Below are 26,939 nucleotides of genomic sequence, written 5' to 3'. Positions count from 1 at the left end.
TCTGCATCTTCAGGGCCAGGAGAAATAACACCCTTCTTCTGCATTTTTTTTCCTGATCTCTGATTTTCCCTTTCTGAAATTCATAGAACCATACAATGGTTTGGGTTGGAAGGGACCTTAAATATGATCTCATTCCACCCCCTGCCATGGGCAAGGACCCCTCCCACTATCCCAGGTTGCTCCAAGCTCTGTCCAACCTGGCCTTGAACACTCCCAGGGATGGGGCAGTCACAGCTTCTCTGGGCAATCTGTGCAGGGCCTCAGCACCCTCAGAGGCAAGAATTTCTTCCAATATCAGCCTAAACCTCTCTTTCATTTTGAAACCATTTCCTTTTGTCCTATCACTTCAGGTTTGTTTTAGACCCATACTCATCTCTCAGCCACTTGTAGACTATGGAATTCAATGCATCCACAGTAAGTATTTAGTACCCCTTCTCTTAGAAATGTAAATACAGATTTGTTGATCTGCTGAGCTTTGCCCTAAGCCAGAGTGGGACATGTTTTGAGCTGGTCCTTCATCCTCCCTGTGCCTTCTCTGGCCTATGAGCACCCCTTGCTTATAGAGGTGGGATGCTGGGGTGTGTATATGGGGATGTTTCTTATCTCTAAAGGGAGACTGTAACACTTCAGGATAGAACTGATGCTGACAAATACACTTGGGACTGCCTTGACTGCAACATGTTAATCTTGACCAAACCTGTATGTGTTTCTTACTATTGCAAAGAAAGCTTCAGATTTCAGTTTTATTTTTTAATGAGATCATATTTCTATATTTCTGTCCAGTAACATAATTGTTCCAGCTTAGATTTGAAATACACGTATTTCAAGCCATGAAGTTTTCCTGATGGACAGTTCTAACAGTGGAGCTGGACATTAAAGCATCTCAGAAAGCCAGCTCTTGCTTCTTAAGCCTGTTGCTGTTTATCTGCCTCTTGCAAGAGAAAAACAAGGGGTGGAAGGGGAATAGATACTGCATAAAGAAAAAAATAGCAAAGAAATAAATTAATGCCAGGTGTCTGGAAGCAGCTCCTTACTTAGCTTCCTTTTGGGAAAAGGTGAAACAACAAACCCCACAATCCCTTTTTATTTCCTCTGCAGCCCTCCTCATTCTGCTCTGTTTCTGTATCCCCAAATAAAGTTGGTTGGCCATCCCCAGAGCTGTGAGGGTTATCCTGCCACCTCCTGCTGAAATCCATCCTCATGGCACTCCAAGGTAACCAAGTTGGGTCTTTTTGGGGTTATGGATGAGTAAGTTGGACCTCAGGCACTGTGCATTGTTGTAGGTTACTGTGATTCTTGTGGGGAATAATAATAATAACAATAATGATAATAATAATAAAACAACCAACAACTTTTTCTGTAATTTTTGTATGAGCTACTCTAGAGGCAAATCCCTGCCCTAGGCCTCAACCCCACTGAGTTCTTGTTTATTGTAGGAAATGACTTTGTGTGACACTATGGGCTGTATTATTATTCTTTAAATGTATAGGTTTGTACCACCCCCCCAAAGTGTGCCGTGAAACTCACAGGCATGCAGTGCTGATCTCAGTCTGCTGCCTGGGCACACTTTGATTAAGAAATTCTTACTGGTCATGCATGACATCAAGCTGACAGAATGATGATACCATAATTTGACTAAACCCTTTTGGAGTTGTCCAAGATAAGGAATTTGATTGTTGTCACAACCCAGCCCCAGAGTTTTAGCACTGCCCTTGTTGATGGAAGCTGTAGAAAGATTTTTTCTTCATAAATCTTAAGAAAGTGGTGGGAGAGAAGGGGGTGAAATTCCTGACAGCACTGTGGTAGCACCCAGAGTAAAAGCTACTTTGTATTTTGAGACTGGTGGAAAATTTCAGGTACCACAGCACATGCTTTCTCAGCTAACATACAAACTCCCTAGTCACCATTTTCAGTATGCACACATATTATAGTTCCAATTAGCAGTGTTGGTGTTGTGCAGCAAGTGCATGTGAAGACAGAGAGTAGGTTGGTAGTTTGCTCTTTTCCTCTAGCCATTTTATTTTCCTTCTAGTGTAACTCTACCTGCAGAGCACAGCACTGTAGCTGCATTTTGATACATAAAACCACAGCCTTCCTCTTCACTGTCTCTTTTTCTGCTTTACCAGACTCCTCCTCTGTTAAAAAAAGGTGTCAAGGCTGGCCATAGTGCTTCTGTATAACAGAAAATACCTTGGCAGACACGGGGCGGGGTGTAAATGTTTGCTTAAAGTAGCAATGTTTCAGGTCAGTAATCAGACTGCCTAGTTCCAGCCAGAGGTGAATTTTTACCACCTCGTATAAACTGATTTGTAGTGGAAGCATGAAGAGGTAATGAATGCAGACAGCCCTGCAGGCCAGCAGCCCCAATCCTCTCCCAGGCACCAGCTGTACCAGGAGCTTGCCAGCAGGGCAAGTGGGCAGTGCTCTACCAGCTCAATGCATGGGAGGTATCTTCACACCAAAACTGGGAGTGGTGAAGCCAGGTTGCATAGGAATGTGTTTTAATGTTTGTGATCTTATGGGGATGCCAGCATTTGCTGTTCTGAAAGAATTTTCAGTAATTTTACTCTTTGAGTAAAAAAGTACAAGGTCATCTCATGTAGATCTTGTAGACTTGGGGCTGAAAAATTAAGCTTATGGACTTGATAGCCTTATTGCAAGCATAGGAATATTCACTATTATCAATGCTTTTTCCTGCAAAGCACAGGAAATGCTTTTAAAGCTGATTTGTGTAATTATCAATTATCAACCTGGGAAAAAAAATCCCAGAAGTAAAATACAGAGATGGGAGAATTTCACAGTGAAGCAGAAAATATGATAATTCATGTCAATAGGTGCTTTGCATTGCTCTGGGCCATTTCCCTGGACTCATTCTCAGGGATGCACTGCTCACTGCTCTCACACTTACTGCTGTCAGGTAAGGTCCCAGTGTATTCAGTTCCAACCACCTGGGTAAGGTTTCTATTACACTACATGCTTTTTAAACATGTATTTTACACTACTAGGGAAAACTCAAGCCTGAGGCTTTGCTATGACTAAATTTGAAGAGCTGAGAAGATGAGTAAAAATAATTCTCTCTCTAATTCCCCCTGGAGAGTAGCAAGCTTCCCTTTGCAGGGAAAGCCCTTTCCCTTTCCTTTGCCTTCATGGCTACTTTGCAAGCCTGGATGCAGGCACAGGGTCATGGGCAGCCTGACTGATGGCTCCTAAGGCTGTCACATGCACATGTGTGTGAACATTTCTGCCTCCCTTTGAGGCCCAAATTTTCTTCTAGGAGTGCAGGGAACAAGGTTTGGGTCTTTGAAATTAGCACCAGCAGTGGTGGGCAAATAAATGGTACCTGTGCTCCACTGGCCATATCACAACGCCTTGTTTGCTTGCCATGTGCCTTTGCTGGAACAAGGACATCAGCAGCTGAGTTAAAGGGATTAAGGTTTCATCTGCAGTCATAAAGTGAAAAACTTCAGGAAAGCCTTCTAAGCTTAGGACCCTGTGTTTGTGAGCCTGTATCCATGGCTGCTTTTGCAGCTTGTTCATATTTTTGGTCTGGTTTCTGAGCACTGGCTGTGGTAGGTGTGTTTCTACTCACAGGTTTGATTTAGGGGCAGAAGCTGGAATAATAAATGCATGATCGAGCAGTTGCTTGTACGTTTATAACTTTAAAGAACTTATTCAGCTAGTAAATGTCAACTTGTGTTCTGTGTGCAACCTGGTCCAGTGGTGGGTGTCCCTGTCCATGGCAGGGGGTTGGAACTAGATGATCTTTAAGATCCTTTCCAACTCAAACTGTTCTGTGATTCTGTCATTATATCAGGGTGCATTTTTTCTGATCAAGTCAGACCTCCCTTTGCTGCACCAGTGTTCTGCAAGGTATCCTAAACAGTATCCAGCCTCCTCAATTTTTTTAACCTTCTGTAAAGAAAGCATCCCCAGCTGCTGAGCCCAATCTCCCTAATTTTTAAGCCTCTTAACATTATTACTCTCCTCTAAAACTGCTTACCCGTCTCTATGTCTGTGTGCCATGCTTTTCGTGTGCACCTCCTGCTTAAGCATAATGTGTGCAAAAAACAAAGAAACAAAAAAGGTCTTTCCTAAAAAATATGAACGTATCTCCGAGAGATTGATCTGAAATCGTGTGCAGGCTCCCAGTAAGGTTTTTACTTCGGGGAGAATTCAAGCTCTCGCTTGAGAGAGAAATTTCTCTCGGGTTCTTCCCGTCAGGCGAGCCCCCCTCCCCTGCGCAGGGCTGCTCTCCTTTGTTCGGGGCCGGGCTGCGGGGCGGAGAGGCGGGACCCGGTGCGCGCCCGGCGGGGCCGGGCCAGGGCGGGCGGAGCCGCCCCCCGCGCCGCGCCGCGCCCGCTCGGCCCCTCGCTTACCGTCGGGCCGGGCGGCATGAGGCGGGGGCTGCCGCTGCTGGCCCTGGCCGGGCTGCTGCTGCTGGGGCGGCCGCCGGCGGCCCGGGGGGCGGCCTGCGAGCCGGTGCGCATCCCGCTCTGCAAGCCGCTGCCCTGGAACATGACCAAGATGCCGAACCACCTGCACCACAGCACGCAGGCCAACGCCGTGCTGGCCATGGAGCAGTTCGAGGGGCTGCTGGGCACCAACTGCAGCCCCGACCTGCTGTTCTTCCTGTGCGCCATGTACGCGCCCATCTGCACCATCGACTTCCAGCACGAGCCCATCAAGCCCTGCAAGTCCGTCTGCGAGCGCGCCCGCGCCGGCTGCGAGCCCGTCCTGGTCCGCTACAGCCACGCCTGGCCCGACAGCCTGGCCTGCGACGAGCTGCCCGTCTACGACCGCGGGGTCTGCATCTCCCCCGAGGCCATCGTCACCGCCGAGGGCGCGGGTGAGTGCGCGGGGACCGGCACCGGCGCGGGGACAATGGGCGGCGGGCGGGGAGGGCAGCCCGGGAGCCCTGCCTCCCCTCCGACTGCTCTCTCGGATTCTCTCTGCTCTGCCCTCCGCTCTTTCGCTGTCTTCTCTCTGCCTTTAGCAGCCGCGTCGCTGCTGGAAAAGTTTTGCTGTTGGGCACAGAGTGTGTGTGACAAGTGACAGCCCCGCCACCGAGTGTGGGAGCTGCAGCCCTCGTTGCCCACGAACGAGAAACGTTTCCGTACCGCTCTTCTACCGGGGATCCATCGTCAGCGCTTGCTGGTAGAGAAGGAAGGGCCACCCAAGTGAGGGGCAGCACCCAGGCTGCCGGCTCCCCCTCTCTCCCCGCTCCTCTCTGCTCCTCTTCAGCCGCTCCCTCCCAAAGCAGGTTGCTCCCTTCTCACACAAGGCCAGCACTCCACAGATTTTGGGAAAGATCGGTGCCTAGAGGAGCCCCAGGCAGGAGCTGGGGGGCCGGGGTCTCCCCAGCCACTTCTGTGCCAGTGGTGGCACATGCACAGCTGGAGGGGAGAAAACATGCTTATCTCAGTGGTTAGCACTGAAGGTACAGGTTCCCCAGCAGATCCCTGGGCTCTAGAACTATAGCCAGGTCAGGAGTGCAGCGAAGTGCAGCCTTCCGTTGTGTTTTGTTCCCAACATCCCTGAAGCCAGCCAAATGCTGTGTCCTGCGCCCAAGCCCTGATGCTGTGTGACTGCTGTGGCCTCAGAGGGGCTGCTGGAGCTGCTCAGCTTTCTCTCTGCATCCTGTTTCACCAGCTGAGTTCACTGTGATCCCACTGGTGCTGGGTGTGTGGCTGCCATCCAGCACCACTGTCCAAGGCAGGAGCATCTCTGCACAGTCAGGGGAGGACTGCTGACTGCTCAGACCATGCTACAAACCTGCTGTGCCTCAGGGATCCTGCTCTTGTCACAGCTGCCCTTGGGCTGGAGGAGTTGGCAGGACACCCCTCCAACGTGGGTGCTCAAGCTGAGCACCACAGAGATATTGAATACAAGGGGCTATTGGAGAGGAAATTAAAGCAGGCTGGTGGGTGGTTATCACGAGTGAGCTCTGACCTTTTACAAAGTGACTACAGTTCCTGTGTATTTTCAGGAAAGCATTTGCTGCTGGTGGAACCAGGCTGCCATTTTCTCTGATGCAGAGGTTCAGTGCTGGTGGCTCTGCCAGACCTCTGCATCAGAGGCCTTGGAGAGCAGTACTGGGGTGGGGGAGCAGACCAGAGGGGTCAGAGCAGAGCAGCACCCGTGCACCCCAGGAGCTTGTTGTGCTGCTACCTGTCTCCTTCAGTGCCCACAGCTGCAGTGCTGGGTTTTGGGAGCTCACTGACAGGCAGTGGATCTCACCTCTCTGTCCTCCCCCAGCGGTGGCCTGGGAATGAAAGGGGGATTTTTCATGCTGTGCTCAGCACACTATTTTACTGTGCTTCTGTCCCACTACTAAATGCTTTATGTATCCCACTGCCAGTAATGCCAAACGCTGTAATTCCTGTTTTCTTCTCCTAACAAAATCTCACGCTTCAGTTTCCTGACCGTGCTCCCCAGCTCAGCCTTCCCAGGTAAGCTGCTCTCTCTGTCTCCATTTATTTACAGGCCAAACAAACCCTAATCCATCTCTGACTCTATTCTCTTACCCTCTGCACCTCCTGAAACTTCCATACCCTCATATCTCCAGTCATTACTGCTATTTCTAACTTCTTGCTGCTTCCCTCTTGCCTTTTCCTACTTATTTTCCCCAGCCCATGAACGTAACCATCTATTTTTGCCACCAGCTGCTGCTCTCTGAGCTCTGCAGTCCTGCTTGGGGTAGTTTTGGGAAGAGATGTGGTTTTGAACACCAAGCACCTTTCTCTGCAGCATTGAGGTGCTTTCAAAACCACCTTAAAAATGGCTCCAGCATGAGCAAGGTTTGGCAGGTCTGCAGCAATTTGAAAGCAATCACATTCAAATCTGGAGGGAGGAAGCTTGGCTGAAATCGCCCCCGAGTTACCTATTTCTGAGGACCTCAGCAGTACAATAACCTCTTTGAGGGATTCCAGGGCCAGATCCATGAAAACTCTCTTTCAGTGAATGAGAACCTGATGACATTCTCATTTCTGGGCTGAATATTTTGAACTGATGCATTATGCAGCAGACTGAAAGAATCCTTCTTGAGGGAATAAAACTGTTCTTTTAGAAAGCAGAGGGAAGGATTCCTGTTCTAGGAAGAGGTAAGGTGAACGAGCACCTTCAAATCCAATTCTCCAAATAAAGGATTGCAGCTCAGTAGAAGACAGCAAGAACCAACTGCCTGATGAGTAGTGTGCAGAATCCCTGCTCTTATTTGTTTTCATTCATCTCCTAAGCATTCTAGCCCCTTCTGCTGTCTGTAAACTACACCTAATAGAGTGGGCAGAAATATAATCCATTGTTTTGTGGCTTTCTGTTGTAGAATGGGCTTTTTTGTATTCTTCAGAAGTGAAATCTTGGTTTTGCTCTCATTCTTTTGCTACCTGTAGCAGGGTTCTACTGTTTGCTTTTGAGGTTTCTGCATATTTCTGCATTATTTCTGCATTATTGTTCTAATGTTCTGGTGAACATTAGAACATTTGTCTTGTCCTTTCTATGAGGGAGCCTTAAGGATGATGTAGTCAGTGTTTGCCCTTGTCAGAGCAGGGACTGGGTTCACAAGCCCAATTTCCATCAGTTATATTCCCAGTAGCTTGTGACTGTTGCAAAATATGGAGGAACTGTGGTTGGTAAAATCTGTGATAAATCTCAGTAAGAAGGTCACTTTCAGCTATTGAGGCACTGTCCACCACAGACATCTTCTGGGACCTCTCTCCATTTGAGTCCAGGTGTGAGGAAGATCCAGACACTTCCTGTCACAGCACCAAGGGGCTGCTTTGTGTGTGATGGAGAAAGCTGACAGCAGTGCTGTGTTTTGGGCTCAGCTAGAGGAGCAGCTGTGCACACCCCCTGCGCTTGTGCTGGTCTCCAGAACCTGAGTGAGAGTGCTGATTGGGAGGTCTCAAGTTCTTCAAGTTACAGAAACTGACTTAAAACACGTGGGAAGTGTATGTGTCTTGATTTTTCATTCTTTTTGGGAAACATCCGGGTTCCTTTACAGCCAGAAAGCAGAGGGATGCTGCAGGCATGGTGTGGGTGTTCTGGAGGTGAGTGTGATGCGGAATAATTTGGCTTTTTGTGGAGGATCCAACAAATCATCATCCAGGATGGAGGATGAAAGAGCATCTTGACAATACACTAACACCCTGGGTGTCAGATTAGTGCATGCTAATGTCTGAAGTCTCCTATGGCATTGATCCCACATCCCTGTCCTTTTTGGAGGTGAAAGTGGTTCTGTTTGCAGACATTAGTATAAACTGTGTTAGATCTGTGGGAGGTCCTGTTCACTTGCTCCAAATATTTCATTCTTCACATGTATTTGCTTATTCTTCCTCCAATCTATCAGATTATCTGCTTCCCTCATTCAGGGCCCTGTCAAACTTCCTCAGGTCTGTGAAGCAGCAGGAACTGCTGAGAGAGAAAATTGTCTCAAGTCTGGAATTTCAGAGGCAGGACCTTTTCTTTAGTTTTGCAGGTATTAAGTGGCCAGTGTTGGCAGGGGGATGCTGACTAAAAAAGCATCTTTGACATGTGGCTGCTACTGCCTAGCAGAGTGTTTTTGTCTCAAGTGAAATGTTTAGTCCTGTTTTGAAGAGGGAACTAGCAACAAAACCAGAGCAGTGTGATGGGTACTGTGCATACTGGAAGTCAGATCTGTCAGGCAGGTTATCTCACCTTATCTTACTTAGATAAGAACATAGCTTGAAGGCATGTTGGCCTGTTAATAAGATGTTGGAGGAAAGGGAAGCCACATCACAAGGTATCAACCATGTATAGTTAACACCCAAACTGTCATAAGATGTCTAAGGAAAACTTAGATTTATTTTTTTGTTTTAAACCACCATCTCTTAAACATTAAAGAAAATTGTAGCTTATTTACATGATGGACACCTATTTTCTTAAATCATATGTGAACCCATGATTGAACTCCATGTTGCCCAAGTCCTCCATGTCTGTTTGGATGAGTTCATAGTAACCCAGTATGTTAATTTGGCATTGCAGGTTTAAAAGACAAGTGAACAGGCCATTTCTCATGCTTGTTTCTGATGTATTATTAACTTAATTTCCAAAACAGTGGTTTCCAAGCTCCAGATCAAATTTATTCTGACTCTTTGCCTAGCTGTACTTAGAGCAGCTGATGTGCGTGACAGTGCTGGGGGAGTGTTACAGACTGTGCTGAGGACCAGCAGTTGTGCCCAGGTTATAGTTTATAAAGTTGGGATTTGTTTAGGTCTTTGCCTGAAACTTGGGAGCAGCCTCATTTCTTAGTTAAATAACAAAATTATTACAAGCTTCAAGCCTGAAACAGGACAGGAGAAGTAGATAAGAGAATTTAAATCTCAGTAATGAAGATACCACCAATGGTGTTAGGCTCACTACAGTTCAGCTGCCTTTGTAGGCGGAGTCCCCTGGATTTTACAGTCTAAGCATTTAGTCAATACCTGGGTCATTAAATGTCATCAAAACCTAGTGGGATTTGTTATGAGGAATAAAATGTTATGTGGAACAGCCATGTTGCTGGCTGCTCTGCAACTTGGAGTTTGAGTCCTTTGTATTAAATGTTAGCTAGAATAAATTTTCTTACCACTTGGCTTTCCATGCATGTTTCTGCAACCAAATTAGCAAAGATCCTCTCTGTATTAATAGCTGAAGTAAATGACAATGAATTAAGGCATTGTGGAAGGGTTTCTTAATTAATAGGGCTCACAGATATCTAAATCTGAAGAAGGTGCCCAAGCAGCAGCCACTGGCTATTGTTTAGTTCTTTGGAGCACAGTGCCTTGGGTGGCTTCAGTAATAGCTGGGCCACATTCTTTAATCCCAATGACAATCAGGATCCTGTTATTTTTTGCCTTCCTCTGCCTTTTAACATTTTTATTTATTTAAACAGTGGTATAGGAAAGATGTTTGCTCAAAACTTGGTATTACCAAGTTGTTTCTCTTTTCCAAAGCTCTCATCTAAATCTGCGGTTGCAGGCATTGTTATTTTGTACACTTACTGTGTAAGTGGCTTTTATTTCTCTCTCCTTGTTAGTGTCTTGTTTTGTTTTTTTTTTTTTAAATATAGAATCCCTCTGAAAAGAAATTAATTAGGATGGCATATTGGAAAAAAAAACAGTTTGGATTTGTCCCCTTCTCCTAAACAAAATTTAATAGGAAACTTTTGGATTGGACGTCTGGATAGCATTCCCCTCTTTGGGGATCCAGCTAACCATCACTGACAGGTATTTGTTTCAGAAAGATTGCTTTGCATAGACAGAACTTGGCAGAGGGTTTGCCCATGAAGAGATGTGGAACAATAGGAAGTCAGTTGTTTGGGGGATTAGCTTTTTTTCCCCTCTCTCTGTCTGTGTTGCAACTGAAGGTCAGCTTGGTGGAGAGAGGCCTCTGTCTATCAGGCTGCTGGGGACAGCGGCTGGGTGGGTGCTGACACACCCCTGAGACCTGACCAGTAGCTGGTGGCAGGCCTGGGCTGGACCCTCTTCCAGTCTCCTGTCTGGTGGGTAAGGAGGGACCAGACTGTATGAGTTTAGCTGGGGAAAGGGTCAGAGAAATGAGAAGGGTTTTCAGAAAGGTGTCGCTGTGTGGCAGAGGTCTCCAGTCCCCTCCATGAGCCCATGCTCCTGTCCATCTGTAGAAACCAGTCATCCCTGCATAGGCATGAGTGCATTGGAAAGGATAAGCACCAAGGCAGGCTCAACTTGCCTGGCCCAAGCCCTCCCAAGTCCAGAAATGAACTATGAACTGATGTATTGGTATTAAATTCTCTTGTTCACTCCTGCCCTGCTGCCTTTGTGCAGGCACACAGACAGGAGGCACTCCTGGCTGCTCTGCACTCATTCCTCTGGCTGCACACACAGCTAATTCACTGGGAATTCTGGTTTGGGGTGGGACAGGTGACCTGGCAGTGCAGAGTTAGCAGATGCCTCGAGGCTGTGGTGTGCTGTAGTTTGGTTAAAAATAAGTTGTGTACCTAAGAGTGTGTGGGAACATCTGGTGGAGCAGGTCAGTTCCATGCTTGTTTGCATGTTTATACTGCCCATACCGAGTGCTCACTGGTTCTCCTGTGTTGGCGTGAGCTCCAAGGACAGTTCCTCAGCCAGTACCCCTGGGCATTGTACTCCACATGGGCCAGGGAAGGCTGTGAACCCTTTACTGGTTTATTTTGAGGTGTAATTTCAATGTGGATTGGACTAGGTTTGCCCAAGCACCACAAAGTCAGGTCTGCTTGGATCCATCCTTGGTTTAGGTAGGGACAGTGCCCTTCAGGGCTTCTTTTTCCTTCTGTGCATGGGAGATGGTAAGCATTTAATGTGATTCTTGTCTTCTGAGTGGTGAAGGTTTTTTCTGTCCCCAGTAACAATTTTGATAGAATGGAGAATGTGCTTTGAAGCTATGAACAAACTATCCCTGAAATACCTATTTTGGTAGGAATTTTAGCTTGCTGGGCCACCTGAAAAACCAGAGGAGTTGGCTTGGTCATATGCAGATAGCCTTTGAGAAAACCTGAGAACGTGGCCAAGGCAGTTGAGTGAGAGGGGCAGTGAGTCCTGAGAGCTTTCTCTGCAGGGATTTTGGGTGCCCAGAGTGGAGAAACATCTGAGGCCAGCCCTAGGTACACAGAGAGGCCTGTATGGCCACCTCTCTGTGGCTGGAGGGTTCTGCAGGTGTTTTGTCTCTACTTGGAGCACATGGGAGGATTATCAGACCATAGACCTCTCTCTATGCTTTTACCACATTAGAAGGAATTGTAGACTTAAAGCTACAGCTTGGCTGAATGAACAAGACAACTGATATTGGCCCAGGAGGGGAAGAATGAGAAATGTGGTTGTCCTTTTGTTTGCCATTTGCAAGAGGGAAACCATTTCAGTTCCTCTTCCATCACACCCTGGAATGCCAGAATGCATTTGATGCAATGTAAATTGTGTTCTTAATGCATTGAGAATAACTCAGGTGAATAATCAAAATCAAATATGAAAGAAAGAATCAGCTTGGATAGTTTGACTTGTTACAAGGCAGTATGGTGAAGATTAAAAGGTTCTGTGGCAGTACCTGATTGCAAAGATCAAATTGACTCCATAAAAATGTTGGGTTTTTTCTCTATAAGCAAAGATCCTGTGGTAGTTTGGAACTTTCTTTGCAAGAAAACGGATCTGATGTTTTATTAGCAACAGGATATTGAATATAAAAGAGCATCTCTTCAATCTTCCTTTGCCATTTTCTATACCCTTTGCTCTTTGTGTTGGCTAGAATAATTGTTCCTGAAGTCTCAAATTTTTTTAAAGTTAATTATTATGTGAGGGAATGAGTTGTTTTTCAGCTTTACTCTTGCCCAGACTGTGATTTAGCTGCATCCTCATTGATGTAAATGAAGTTTCATGTTGCCTTGAGTAGTGCAAGTATTCATTAAGGGGAGATTAATTTTTTTTTAAAACAAGGATGGCAAAATTAAAAGGTTAGCTAAGTAATATTATTTTTCTTGTAAACAGATATTACAGAATTTGTGATTATATAAATAGAAATATAAAAATATAAATATATACACATGCACACACACACATATGTATACTTGGCCTTTATAATTTAATCCACACATCTGAAGTCATCATGACTACTGAGTATCAGGAGTGTCCTGGGCTGTTTTGCAGCCAAAACCTTACAGCTCAGGCTGCAAGAGAGGAGCTTTTGTTATATTTGTTCTGCATCGCAAAGGCAGCAGTGTTGCCTCTGTGATTATCTAAGAATCTAAGAAAGTTGGTTGTAGGATACCAGATTCCAGAACTGGAAGAGCAGCATAAATGAATAAATGTGCAAAATTACAGAAAGGCTTTTTTCTTTGAAAGCTCATTTGTTTTTCCATTTTATGTGCCATTCTAATGAAATGTCCTGCCTCTCTCCCAGTTCTTGTTCCTCTTGCATTTATTTTGTCCTTAGCTCATTGAAGGTTATATGCCTTAACATACTCGTTTTTCATGATTAAATATATGTATAAACCCATTAAATGGTGTGATTTAATAAATAGGTTTGAAATGATGCATTTTACTAATGTGGGACGCAATCCACTTACGAACGTGTCTGACAGCAGTTCTTTGGGCATAGTGCCTTTCTGAACTTCTGTTCCTTATCTGTCCTTCAGAGTAATCAGTGTGTTTTTAAACTGAGGGGAAGGTCTGAAACATTTATTTTGGCATTTGCTTCGACAGTGTGATTATGGTTGGTTGATTTGATTTCCTCAGTAACCAAAAAAATCCCCCAAAGTAATTTCTACTTCATCATCTAATTAAATGCAAACACTACACGTGTTTTCTGTAGGTGATCAAAATTCATGACATAAATGTCAACCCTTGTCTGAAACCTGCCAGTCTGTAGCAAGGGAAATGGGATATTTAGTCTGCCTCAGCATTTACCATGATATACTGGTTCAGGTGAAATTTGGGCAAGATGTTGTGTCAGCTTTACTGGACTGACCTCTAGAATATTGCAAACTGTTTATTAGTGAAGTTATTAAGTTTCCACGTACTGAATATTAGAGAAAGAGAAAACATTGTCATGTATGTGTAGTGAAAGAATCCAATATTAAAAATACTAACATTTCTTTACATATTTTACAAATCCATGGCAGACTTCCCTATGGATTCTAATAACGGCAACTGTAGAGGTGCTGGCATTGGTAAGTACATTTTTATAAAACTGTATAATAAGTAATAAAACTGTATAATAATTTTTATAAAATTGTATAATAAGCTGTAGACTTTGAAATCTTTTAAATATTTAACTAAGAGGGGTACTAAGTGATAAATACTTAAATACTTAGTCTTGATTGAGAATACTGCAGATTTTGCTTTTGCATTACATGGGCAGGTGGGATTTGGTCAGCCTCAAAATGTCCATCAAAGCAGGAGGGCTGTGCTGATTTTATGAAAAGTTTTGTCTTGATCAGAGAGAGTAATCATTAATTTGATTTTTCTCTGGGCAAAACCAGTGAAGATAATGGTTCATTTTGACCTTAAAGTTTTCAAATTCAATTCAGTCCTCTTTGTAGATAATGGCAATACTCCCATTAGCCCGAGGAGGTTGAGGGCGGCACCTTCTGAGGCTGGTTTTCTTCCAGCAAGTCCCCTGTTGTTTTTTATTGCTGTTTTGGTTTTGCCGGAACTGAATAAAACCGAATAAAACCCCTTGAGCATTACCACTACTTGCCAATGCAAAGAAGCAAAGCCCAGGATGGTGGCTAATAATTATAGGAATGTGAATCTTTTGCTCAAGCAAGCCAGTGACTGTAGATTTCCTTGAATTTTATTATGATTCCATCCAAAGTTCTCCTCTTAGGTCTTTGTCAAGAAATTGAGACTTGGAAGCCCTAGCATTGACGTGCTTGTCTTTCCTTCTGCAGAGGTGCTGATGAGCTACAGTGTACACTGATGTCCACCTAAAAGGTGTTGAACCTAACATTAGGTACCTATAGATAGAATTTCAGCATTAAGCTCTGTGACCAAATTGCAAAAATATATTAGTAATGCTCAGTTTATAAAACAGTTTAAAATTTTAGTTAGTAAGTCCCAATGTGAAAGCAGCTATATTAGTGCAAAATGTTCTTTAAATCACAGCACATACCCTCTAGAAGCCCAGGTACAGTTAAAAAAACCTCATAAAAGCAAACCCCTTAACAGGCTTTGCTTTAAATTATCTTGAGCATGGGACCATGTCTGGAAGACTGGCTAAAGATATTTGTTACTAATGTTAGTATCTTCATAGCTTGAAGCCATTTTCACTTGTGTGGCATTGAGAAAGTTGGGATTTCATGCATGATGTGGACTGTACAGAGAGCATACAAGCTTCACTTTGAGCATGAAAGCAAAGCTGTATGCTCTCACTGTCCCCTTAAATCAAAACAGGCAGTACATAAAGCATATCTTTACTGCTGCCTGTCCATAGGCATGTAATTCCAGTGAGTGACCCTGCAGTGGAAGAGGAAAGTTTCAGTCATATTGTTACTGTTGTGATGCTTTTCAATGGCTGAAAACAAAACCAGACCTAAAAAATTCCCATCTAGAAAATAGGGTAAGGATGCACAGAAAAATTGCTGATGCAATAATCTGCTTTTACTGTTCAAACATGATTTCTTGTTCCATGTGCTACATCTGTCTGAACTGACAAACACATTTGGACCACCTAAAAGGCCATGTCTCAAAATGGCTTTATTTATGTGTTCAGTAAAGTAAATTTGTAGTTTTGCCATTGTAAATAGAGACTTTCTGTTTGTTTGTTTTGCAAGTAGAAAATTGATGTATTTTTTTAAAAAAATCCCATTCTCAGCTTTGTGGTTTCTGCATTTTATTTCTTGTGCTGCTGTGCATGGTCACAGAGAGCTTACTCATGGGTTATCCCTATTTGAGACACCTTTTTTTCCCTGCCAGTGTCTGCTGGCAAAACCTTCCCTCTGAGTCTGCATGGAGTTTTTTTGGGAGACCTTTTTTACCTCTGTTGGCTGTGAAGTCCATTGTTTTCTGCTTCATCACATGCTCCTCAAGTCTCTTAGAAAATTTTCTAGAGTGTTTATTTTTTATCCTTTCTTTATCTGGGAGGTGTTTGCCAGGTTTGAGTGCCTGTACAGGTCAGGATTACAGCCAGGTTTTCCATCATGCATACACATATGTTTAAGATGACCCAGATGTTTCTTGGTAGCAATCCATGGGGAAAACCATTCTCTCCATGTCTTTTGGCATTTACAGAGTGAAATTTTCAAAGACAAGGACTTGGAGCAGTTTGTAGTCCTGTATTTACTTGAAAAGAAGATTTAATGGCTAGCTGTGATCTCAGCCAAAGCCAGTGGGAGCCTCTGCTGCCTGTCTCTGTGCTTGGGACATGCCATTGTTGTGGTGTCAGAGCTCTTCTGCTAATCCTGGCAGCTTCTGAGGAGGCTGTCAGGTAGGATGGGATTTTCCCTCAGCATCAGGTGATGCAGGACATTTTTATAGCCACCTTTTGTGGGTGTTTCCACTCCCTGGGGGAAGGTCAACATTTGCCTTCCTTGGAAAATCACTGTACCAGGAGCTGGGAAAGAGGAATTTGTTCTGGCTCTAACATCGTGAGTGACCTTGGCAAATGACTTCTATGTTAGTTTCTGTATCTCTAAGTAGTGATTAGGAATAATGCAGCATTTTGTACTGTTCTTTTAAATGTAAATTTAAAAAGCATGAGGATGACTTGGAGGTTCTTCAGTAAGAACATCGGCATGTCAATAATTTAGAAATAGAACTAGACTAACAAAATATATTCCAAAATTAATAAAGTAAGCCAATACTGCCTTAAAACTGAAGGACATGTGAGACTTGTGTTCTTGTCTTGCAATTTAGTCTATTTTATTTTCCCTGGGACACAGTGCAAAGTTCTGCAGAGCAGGAGAACATTACAGTGTGCCACTCGTTGGACTTGAGAGCTGAGGTGTCTGTGTGAGTGTGGGTCACAGGAGCACATCTTTTATTCTCTGCTCCAAGGCAGCTGTCATTTGGCCTACGGTATCCATGAGCTCACAAAGGCAAAAGGGAAGCCAAAAATCACTTCCCTTCTCTGCTTTTGTTATTTCAACACAAACACATAGAAAAGTTAAACTCTGTAGGGCTCTATATATAGATTCCTGAGGATGTGTTTGAAATTCAAGGAAATAATACACTTTTCTTTTGAAATGTTTTCCTCTTTCCTGTATTTTTTTGTGTTTTCAACTACAAAAATTCTTCCAATGGAAAATAATTATTCCATTGATTTTAATTTTTTTTAAAATATGAAGGAATCTTATATAATCAATAAAAGTTCTTTTTCAGACTCTTCATGTTAGACTTAACTAAATCACTACCTTATATGCATTGATACTTAGAATGATGGTGCATAGAAATAAACTGCATTAAATCTACTTCCATTTATGCCAAATCCAATGTCAAAATAGATGCACATGTCATACTGGGATCTGCTGTTTGAAATTACTCCACCAAACCACACTTAGACACTGGTGTAAAATGAAAAGCAAATATTTGCAGTAGAACAACCAGCCCTGAAATACCAGTGGTGTTAATGAACACCACTGTGGCTCTGGAGTTCAGCATTAGCATTCCCTGGGCTCTAATGAAAATGTTTTTACCTCTCTTAGAGTTCCCAGCTGTCTGGCATCTGCACCTTTGGAGATGCTGCTCTGACAGTGCTCATTTGTGTTGTTTTTTTTTTTTGAAGGCTGTCCTTCTGGCCACAAGGGCTAAGAATTTCTCTGTTTTCATTAAACTTGGGCTTCTGGGTCATAATAAAATTGTGTAAAATTTACACCATTCCTGGTGGTGGATTGGGTGGACCTCCCAGCAACGTGATCCAGTTGAAGATGTCCCTGCTTATTTGCAAGGGGGTTGGACTAGGTGGCCTTTAAAGGTCTCTGCCAATCCCAAATATTCTATGAATGCCTGCTGGCCAGAATATCCCAGTTTGTTCAACTGACCTGAGATACATAATGTTCAAAAAATGTTCAGTCATGCACTGCCATAGTATTTTCTTTCTGTGTCTCTGTTATGGTCTGTATGATAAAAGGAACAGAAAGGAAGGCATTCCTTAAGTCCAGCACAGAAGAGAGAGCAGCATTGTAAGCATGGAATTACAGCACCTGTGAGCTCAGGATTGATCCTTGAATTGGCTTAAAGTGATTATTTTGTCACTCCAGACTCAAAGGCTGTGTGTCTTTGTTGTTCTGCTGTGGTTTGGGGTTTTTTAAAATTTTAGAATGTCAGGTTTTTCTCCTAAAAACATTTAAGGTCTCCTAAAAACATTTAAGGTCTCATGGACAGTTCCACAGGGCAGGAGTGCCCTGTGGTTTTTAGTGTTTCACTGTAATAAGCAAGTCAGTGAAATCTTTGTTAGGTGTTTTTGGATTTAACCCTCTTCTGACTTAGAGATGGCGTAACTGGGAGGTGTTTTAAAAACTTCTATTCCATTTTCAGTCTCATGAGAAGGGTGAGGCAGTACAGGTGTTACAATTCACTCGATCATCAATCAAATGACTTCTGTGTTAGTTTCTGTATCTCTAAGTAGTGATTAGGAATAATGCAGCATTTTGTACAGTTCTTTTAAATGTAAATCTAAGAAGCATGAGGCTGACTTGGAGGTTCTTCAGTAAGAACATCGGCATGTCAGTAATTTAGAAATAGAACTAGACTAACAAAATATATTCCAAAATTCATAAAGTAAGCAAATAGTGCCTTTAAACTGAAGGAAATGTGAGACTGTGTTCTTGTCTTGCAATTCAGTCTATTTTATTTTACCTGGGGCTAATCAGAAGCTAACTGTGTCCTAATTACAATACACTGTAAATGTTTCGTGGCTTATCAAGATTTAACAGATCAAATTTCAAACAGGTGATAGATCATAGTTAGACGACTTATTTAAAAGATCAAGTTTTACACCTTAGCTGAAAAAGCTTTACAAAATAAATTTATATGCATGAATTATTATAATAATAATATTAATTATAGTACTTTGTGTACTTCACTGTACACAGCAATCAAATGTATTTTTATTGGATTTATTTTCTGTGAATCCAATTCCCACACTGTGTGAGCTCCAGGTTTTGGGAAGATAGTCACTGAATACATGTTTTTTTCTTTCTAAACAAAGTTTTTTTGTTTCCGTAGAGCGCTGCAAGTGCAAGCCAGTGAAAGCTACCCAGAAGACCTACCTACGTAACAACTACAACTATGGTGAGAGCAGCTGCACTGCCAGCTCCCAGCCCTTCTAAGGCTGCAGAAAGGGGCAACTTCTCATTTAAAAAGCCTAAAAACCTCACTGTTACTGCTGGTAACCCAATATTGCTTATTGCAAGAGGAAGGTGTAGCCTGAAATGTTTCCAAATTAGAAGGATGGAGGGGATTAGCTTGATATGTTGGTACAAGGGTATCTTTGTTATTTCAGTTTTAGTGCAGGCGTTTGGGGTTTGTATACTTGTTGGGTGTGAACAGTGATGCAACAAAAATGGCATTGTGGGCTGCTGTGCCTGAGCTGCCTCTGTGATTTCCAGTACCCTCAGCTTTTGCAGAAGGGGAGGTTTGTAGTGGCTTTCATACCCACTAGCTCTCCATGAGATCTGACAGGTTTTCTTTTGGTTTATCAAAGCCAGCAATGAGCATCTTGCCAGCTGTGTTATGCTGTCAGTAACACCTGTAAAAGTGCACATGCCTTGCCCTTCAGGCATATCACAGCTCAGATTTTCCTTCATACTGTTAGTTTCAAGAAAATTAGGCCAATGAAGTCACTCAATATATATCACAGGGACTGCACATTGGGCCCTTCCTTATTGCAAAAACCAGGCCTTTTTAAACATTAAGCCTTTATCAGTTACACAGTTTTAAATCATAACAAACATAATCCAACCAACCCCCATACACCACAATCTGAGCACATCATTGTTATACAACTTCTTTTTTTACCCCTAATTCAGCTCAGTCACTTTCCCACAGTCCTTTTCTGCTTAGCCAAAGTAGCAGGCCTGAGCCATGATTTTACAAGGGTGAAAAGGCCTTATTTTATAAGGCTTTATCAATATGCAACACTTCCTTTCTTCCCATTGATCAGGTGAAGAGCCTTAGGTTCAGCCAGCTTTATTTAAATGGTAGAGATTGTATAATGTTTATTAGGATTGCGCATTTATAAAACCAGAGTCAGACAATCTTCTTTTAAAAATAGTTTGCTGTTAAAAGCTAAAAAAATTACAACTGTATTCAAACACTTTTTTGGTCAATAGTCAGTTTGATGTTGTTTTGGTGGATTTGTTTATAAAAAAATTAGAGTGACTATTCTCTAGTCAGAAACTGCATATGGCAGAGTCATTGAGCATGCTCCTGTCCATTTTCTCAAGCTTTTGAAATTAAATAGGTTTCAAAAGGCATTTGAAATATCTCCAAACTAAAGCAATATTTTATTTTGAGATCTTAAAAGGTTTTGAGAAAGGGAGTCACTCAGGGTAAGTTGTGCATACTAGATGCACAGGTTGGTGTTTGTTGGCAGCTGTATTTAATGTGCCTGCAATACAAGCTGGTTAATGGCTGTTACGGGCAATGTGTGTGAAGTGAGGAGATGTGAAGTCCATGGTTTTCTTTGTTTTATATTACCTTTTTCTCACAGGAGACATGTGGAATTTGGGGCATCTCCTACTTATAGTGTGGAAAGGTACTCTTTGAATGATGTGGCATTCTCTAGAGCACGACCTCTGGGTTGGCTTTGCATTTGTATGTGGTATCAGTTCACTGGTCACCCTGAGAGAATGAAAAGCTTTGCTGCTGAAAGGCAACCTTTCCTCCTGTGCAACTTGAGGCAAAAAGAGAGGCCAAGAGAGGAAACAATTAGAGAGGTCATTGGGTCAAGATCAGGAGCATTTGAAGTTCAGAAAGAGCAGAGCAGATTAGTGCTGGGTCACTGGAGAGAATAGAAAAGGTAAGGGCCTGTCATCCAGCAGAAGTAGTGATATGAGAAGTTTTAATGCACATTCCCTTTTTGTGTAAGGTTCAGAGTGATAAAGTTTGCTCATCTGTAGTGCAGGTAGTCAGAGAGGGAACAGTCACAGCTCAAGGGAGAGAACACAAGAAATAAATCTGATATATTTACCATGGAAAGGGTGAAGAAGAAAGGAAGGAAGTCAGAGCCCAACTTAAACAGGACATAAATCCAACTGGTACGTAAGTCCTGCTCCTGACCATTATTAAGGGACACACTGAGCTACCTGGACCTCCTTGGTGGAAGGGAAGTAGTGAAGAGATGGAGGCAGAGACATTGCAGGAGTTCAGCGAAGCTTCTGATGAAGGACCATGCAAAAGACTAATACCAGAGGTCACCAAGAGCAGCTTGGGAGTGACCTGCATTATCTGCTGCTTCTAACAATGCTCTCTGTGGCTTTCCCCAGTCATCCGGGCTAAAGTGAAGGAGGTGAAGACTAAATGCCACGATGTCACTGCAGTAGTGGAAGTAAAGGAGATCCTGAAATCTTCCCTGGTGAACATCCCAAAGGACACTGTAAACCTCCACACGAATTCTGGCTGCCTGTGTCCACCTCTCAGTGCCAATGAGGAGTACATCATTATGGGCTACGAGGACGAGGAGCGCTCCAGGTAATTCCTCCTGTGCTGTCCTCGACTGTTCTCCTGTCATAAAACTGAAAGTCAGAGCCAAAAGGAAGGAAAACTTGGTGTGGGTGTCTGTAGGTGTCCTTCATGGTATTCAGGGAGGGCAAGGCTCTCTGCAGGCACAGAGATGTTAGTCTTGTATGTGTTGGGTTGTATAGGCCCTTGATGGAGTTGCCTCTGTTGTGTAGGTTACTCTTGGTGGAAGGCTCCATAGCTGAGAAGTGGAAGGAACGTCTTGGTAAAAAAATAAAGGTAAGAAAATACCTCCCCAGAAGTCAAATGTTGTGGGTGCCATAAAACATCTACTTGTCTTTTCAAAATAAGGGAAGAAAATCCATGTGCTGCCTCCAATTAATTAATATCGTGTATCAAAAACTAAATTAGTGTGTTATTTGCTTTATTATTTAGAACTGCATGCTGAGTAAATTAAAGGGATACATTGAATTACCCCAAAGTATCCCTTTGTAGCAGCAGTCAAAAGCTCTGTCTCAAAAAAGCAAATAGCAGGGGACTTTTAACTCTTTGGGCAAGCTGTGTGTTCCACAACACATGCCTGCTTAGCTGGGGCTGTGATATGAATTAAAAAAAGCCAAACAGACCAGAGGCCTTTACAAATGTTTTTCAGACTGAGTCATGGGCAGGTACATGTTCCACTAGCCCAGGCTGCACCAAGCCCTGTTCAACCTGGCCTTGGACACTGCCAGGGATGGGGCAGCCCCCACTTCTCTGGGCAACCTGTGCCAGGGCCTGCCCACCCTCACAGCCAAGAATTTCTTCCCTATATTTTATATAATCTAATCTGATCTGATCTAATTTCTGTTACTTTAAAGCCATTACCCCTTGTCCTGTCATTACATGCTCTTGTAAAAAGTCCTTCCCCATCTCTCTTGTTGCCCTTTTAGGTATTGGAAGGTCCTCTAAGATCTCCCTGAACCCTTCTCCAGGCTGAGCAGCCCCAACTCTCTATATGAAAATATATTCTGGTTTTTTCTTACTTAAATGTTTTCTAATGCCTTCCAGGTTCTAGAAGGATTTCCTTTTTATTTTCCAATGCACTGCAAAGCATCAGTGGTTTTGACATTGTTGTGAGTGTCACTTGACACAGAATATTCTTATTTTGACACAATTTCTCAGCCATTCATTTGCCATAGTGGTTTTGCCTGTGCAAACCAGTCTTCTCTTCCACTCAGCGCTTTCTTCATCAGTGTGAGGGTCACTGGCAGGAAAATACTGTTGTGTTTATAAAAGCAGGATTTTCTGTGCACATTTCTCACATCAATGGAGATTACAGGAGTGAAAGATACAGGGATCTTATTTCAAGTTGTTTGATTTGGCAGAACCCTGGGAAATCCAGTGCCACAGACAAAATACCATTTTGCTGCCATGGGCTGACTTCTGCTCAGTTTCAGCTCTTGGGTGATAACATCATCATTTGTTGGAATTTTTTTTGGGAACACACTTTCTTACTTCCTTCCTTATTGTCTGTAACCTGCTGCCTCTGCCCTCACACCCGGCCTGGGGGTGTTGAGACCCCTGCCACATCACCACTTCTCATCATCATCTTCCTTTCCAAGAGCATCAACAGTTGTACAAACTATATTTAGTATGTTGTTTGGTTTTTTTTGCTGTGATTCCTATTGCTTGCAAAAATAAAAACAAATAATAATTTTTTTGAATTAACAAAAACCCCTTAACTTTTTTTTCCTCCTGCTTCCCTCAAAAACCACATGAGTGGCCTCATTTAAGTTTTATTATTTGGAAGGTGAGTCCCCCTTGTGCTGAAACCTTGGATCAGACCCCTCATTCACAGAGGCTGCAGGGAAGCCAGGAAACAGTTTCCCTGTTTAAATGGGAACTTCTAAATGTTTAACGTTTAAATGGGGACTTTTCTCAACAAGCTCTCATTGCACCCTAAGCCCAGCACAGGGTGACATGGTGGAAACAGCAACAGCAGCTTTTGCTGCTGTTTGTGAACACATTTTCTGTGTGAAGCATGTGAACAGGTGGATCTGTAGCCTCTCTGGTAATTTCTGTAGTGTCACTATAGGACATGAAATAAAACAATGCCAACACTGGAATCTCCAAGGTAAAAAGAAGGGCAGTTTAATTTCTGACTCCAACATTTATAGATTCCAAAAGTGACAGTGGATTGGAGGATGACACTGCCACCTCTTCAGTGACACTGGACAAACCAACAGTCCATCAAATTTCTCCTCCTCCAGAAAAGAATGTAAAACAATAATTATTTACAGAAAAGCATGTCAGAAAGTTCATTGCAAGAATGTAAACATCAGAAGGTTTAGAAGAACAGGGCAACACTGTAACCTCTCTGGTCATTCCTGTAACCTCTCTGGAAATTCCTGTAAACTCTGGTAATTTCTGTAGCCTCATTGGTAATTCCTGTAAACTCTCTGTTAATTCCTGTGAACTCTCTGTTAATTCCTGTAAGCTCTCTGGTAATTCCTGCAAGATCTCTGGTAATTCCTGTGAGTTCTCTGGTAATTCCTGTGAGTTCTCTGGTAATCCTAGTAACTCTCTGTTAATTTCTGTAAATTCTCTGTTAATTTCTGTAAATTCTCTGTTAATTTCTTTAAACTCTCTGTTAATTTCTGTGACTCTCTGGTAATTCCTTTGACCTCTCTGGTAATTTCTGTTACTCTCAGGTAATCCCTGCAACTCTCAGGTAATTCCTGCAATCTCTCTGGTAATCCCTGTGACTCTCAGGTAATTTCTGTAACACTCTGTTAATTCCTGTGAGCTCTCTGGTAATTCTTGTGACTCTCTGTTCATTTCTGTAAACTCTCTGGTAATTCCTGTAACTCGCTGGTAATTTCTCTAGCCTCTCAGGCAATCCCTGTGCAATCTCTCAGGTAATCCCTGTGACTGTCAGGTAATTTCTGCAATCTCTCAGGTAATCCCTGTGCCTCTCAGGTAGTTGATGTGTCTCTCTGGTTATTTCTGCAATCCCTGTGCTAACCGCGGCGCGTTTCCCCGCAGCGCTGGGATCAGAAGCTGCGGCAGGCGGGGAAGGCGCGGGCCGAGCCCGGCCCCAGCGCGGCGGCCCCGAAGCCCGGCGGTGCCCGGCAGGCTCGCAGCTGGGCGTGACCCCCGCCGAGGGATGCTGACATGCACGGGACTGTCTGCCGAGGCTTCCTGTTGGAGCAGCAAAGGAGAAATTGCACTATTGCACGTTATATTCTATTGTTTACTACAAAGTCATGGTTTAGCTTTTATTAGGTTTTATTCTCCCTCTTTGTTCTCCACCTTTTTCTTTTTGGATATGTGCAAGTTCTGGAAATGTATGTTTTTTGGTTTTTTTTTCTGTTGCTAAGAACTGTAGAAAACTGCCCTTATGAGATGAAGAAAGACCTTTTTATCTCCTGAATCTTCTTTGGGAGAAAATTCTGATGCAAGCAGGAATGAAATCTGGCAAAGACCATTGCTTAAAGTCATGGCTCACACTGGCTTTCCCTGTTCACTCTTTCTTGGTCACTGAAACTTGCTCTCTTTTGGGTAGGTTGTTATCTGCATTTAAATGTATAATTTTTTTTATTCTGAAATATAATTCTGAATTACATAAATTTTCTTTTTTGCTAAGAGAACTGTTTGAATCAGTACAGCTTTATTAAGTTTTCTTACAGATAAACCACTTGCATAAGGCAGACTCTAAATATTTCCCTGTGCATGTACACAGGGAACCTGGGTTTTCCAGTGCTTTGGACCTTAAAGGAAATACTATCTGGTTCTGTAACCATAATTTATAACTAAATTTATGTTTCTTCTCTTATAAGGGCAGTTTTTTCCCCTTTTCTCAGCTGAGTTATAGGAGTAGACAGACTCACCAGGCCTGCTTCTTAGTACAGGTCTGCAGTTTAGCCTCTTTGATTTTGTGGTGTTATTCTTAAATCCGTGCCTACATAAACAAGTGTTCAATGCTCAGTAACATATGTCCAATAAAAGAATTGTAGTTGCCAACCACAGACCTTACCTGACTTCTGAACCAACATCATATTGCTAATACTACCCTTGAAAATACAAAAACCAAAAAAACCTTTAGTTTTTGTGCTTGATAGATTTCTTTGCAGATGCTGCCAACATACTGGAAATTATCTTTGTTTTTCTACTCTCCCATGCTTAAAAGAAATCAAAATGGGGTACATCAAAGAACAATCCTCTTTGGCATAGTCTGCAGAGGGGAGAGCAAGCTCTACTTATAAAGAGCAAATGACTGTTGTGTTCTAGCTGTCAGTACTGTCTTTAGTACACTAGGGCTACCTTTCATAAGAAAATAGTGTTGAGTTGTTGGGTGGTTTGAAAATATGATGATGATAAATAAGACAGAAGTATCTGGGAATATTATAATAATGCTGTTTTATTTCAGTCAATAACCAGCTGTCTTGGGACAGGTTTTCTATTGGGCTAGATACCAAGAAAGTTGAAAAAGAACAACATCCTGCAACACTCAAATTTTTATTTATAATTAAAAATAAAGGGATAATTTAGGGGAAATATTGGTTCTGAAAGCTGGCAGAAGGATATTAATCCTCTAGATATTAAATCCTCGGTATTTTCTCAGAATTACACAGACCACAGAATTATTTAAGTCGGAAAAGACCTCCAGGATCATCAATCAAGTGCAAGCTTTGATTGATCTCCACCATGTCAGCTAGACCAGAGCACTAAGTGCCATGGCCATTCTTTTCTTGAGGACCTCCAGGGATGGTGACTTTAACAAGCATTTCTACTGAGTAGGTAAATAACAGAACCATTTATTAAGTTGTGAATAGCCTGTTAAATAATATTAAAACCCTCATTATTTACCCCACTGAAGTCCTGTAGATGAGTGCTGGAATCCCAGGGTCAGCAGTCACCACTCATCACGTGATGTTCTGCTATGAAAAGAGCTGTGAAATCATAAAACCCTGGTCAAGATGTAGAAAATCCCCAGACAGCTGGAAGTTTTACCCTTTGCTAGCCACCACTTCTGAAGGTGGCCTGTCCCATGCCATTTCTCTGTGATTAACAGCCACCTTTATTTAATCCACTTGCAACTCAGTACTGACATTAGTTGCATTAAAAATTGCCAGAGCAGAGCACAGTGCTGCACTTTAGAGCCTCAGTAAGAGAAAAAGGAGCAGCATTTGTAACTGTCATACACGTCATGATGTTACAGTGAAAATATTTCCCTAACTGGAAGCCACCAGATTGGTATTTTTCCAGAGGAATAAGCATTTTTCATTGGCACATGAAAAATGAGGGTGGCACGATGGGCTCCTTGGAAGAGGCAAGAGGTATTTTTCACAATCCTTTAATTAACTGAGGAGCCTTTTACAAACTCTGGCACTGCTCTTACCCCATCACAGTGATTTCAGTGACTGAACCTCTGCAGCACCACCCAGACTCGCTTGTGCTGAGTGTACAAATCCAGGGACTAATGAGATACAGGTGGCACAATATCAATATTTTATAATATTGATGTTTCAATATCAATTATTTCAATAGCTTTGGGCAGTATCTCTCACACGTGTTTTGGTGGCCTGGAGCACACTGAAATGCTCTGTTGCTCTAAAGCTGCACTTACTGCTTTACCACATCTTTGAGGGTTTTGTGACAAGCTAGACTACTCCACTGGTGTTTTAAAGTGACTTTATTTTAATTATAGTCTTACTAATTTGACATAGGTGTACATTATTTCTTCCCCAGAAAATCCTTTTGTGCCCTTTTTGTGCCCATTTTTGATGTGATCCTACATTAAACTGTCAAAAATGCACTATATAGCACATTCTTCTGTAG

General features: G+C 42.8%; 1 protein-coding gene across 1 annotated transcript; it reads left to right on the top strand.

Annotated features, from left to right (window-relative positions):
- The first annotated feature begins 4,358 nt into the window (after nt 1–4,358).
- On the top strand, nt 4,359–26,590 carry FRZB (frizzled related protein). The gene is made up of 6 exons (XM_030952523.1): nt 4,359–4,846; nt 13,622–13,669; nt 18,666–18,731; nt 20,927–21,131; nt 21,335–21,398; nt 24,144–26,590. Exons 1-6 carry the CDS (start codon nt 4,393–4,395, stop codon nt 24,249–24,251), a joined length of 945 nt encoding a protein of 314 aa, XP_030808383.1. The 5' UTR covers nt 4,359–4,392; the 3' UTR covers nt 24,252–26,590.
- The last annotated feature ends 349 nt before the right edge of the window (nt 26,591–26,939 follow it).

This window comes from Camarhynchus parvulus, chromosome 7 (assembly GCF_901933205.1).
Source record: "Camarhynchus parvulus chromosome 7, STF_HiC, whole genome shotgun sequence".
Classification (NCBI taxonomy): Eukaryota; Metazoa; Chordata; class Aves; order Passeriformes; family Thraupidae; genus Camarhynchus; species Camarhynchus parvulus.
Note: the sequence above shows the minus strand (reverse complement) of the source record. Positions and strands in the feature narration are given on the sequence as shown.

Bases quoted from the DNA above. Each gene is read 5' to 3' on its own strand.
- FRZB (XM_030952523.1), top strand. From the start codon at position 4,393: ATGAGGCGGGGGCTGCCGCTGCTGGCCCTGGCCGGGCTGCTGCTGCTG. The intron at 18,732-20,926 runs GTGAGAGCAGCT...GGCTTTCCCCAG, and splicing joins ACGTAACAACTACAACTATG to TCATCCGGGCTAAAGTGAAG. The intron at 21,399-24,143 runs GTAAGAAAATAC...GTTTCCCCGCAG, and splicing joins GTCTTGGTAAAAAAATAAAG to CGCTGGGATCAGAAGCTGCG.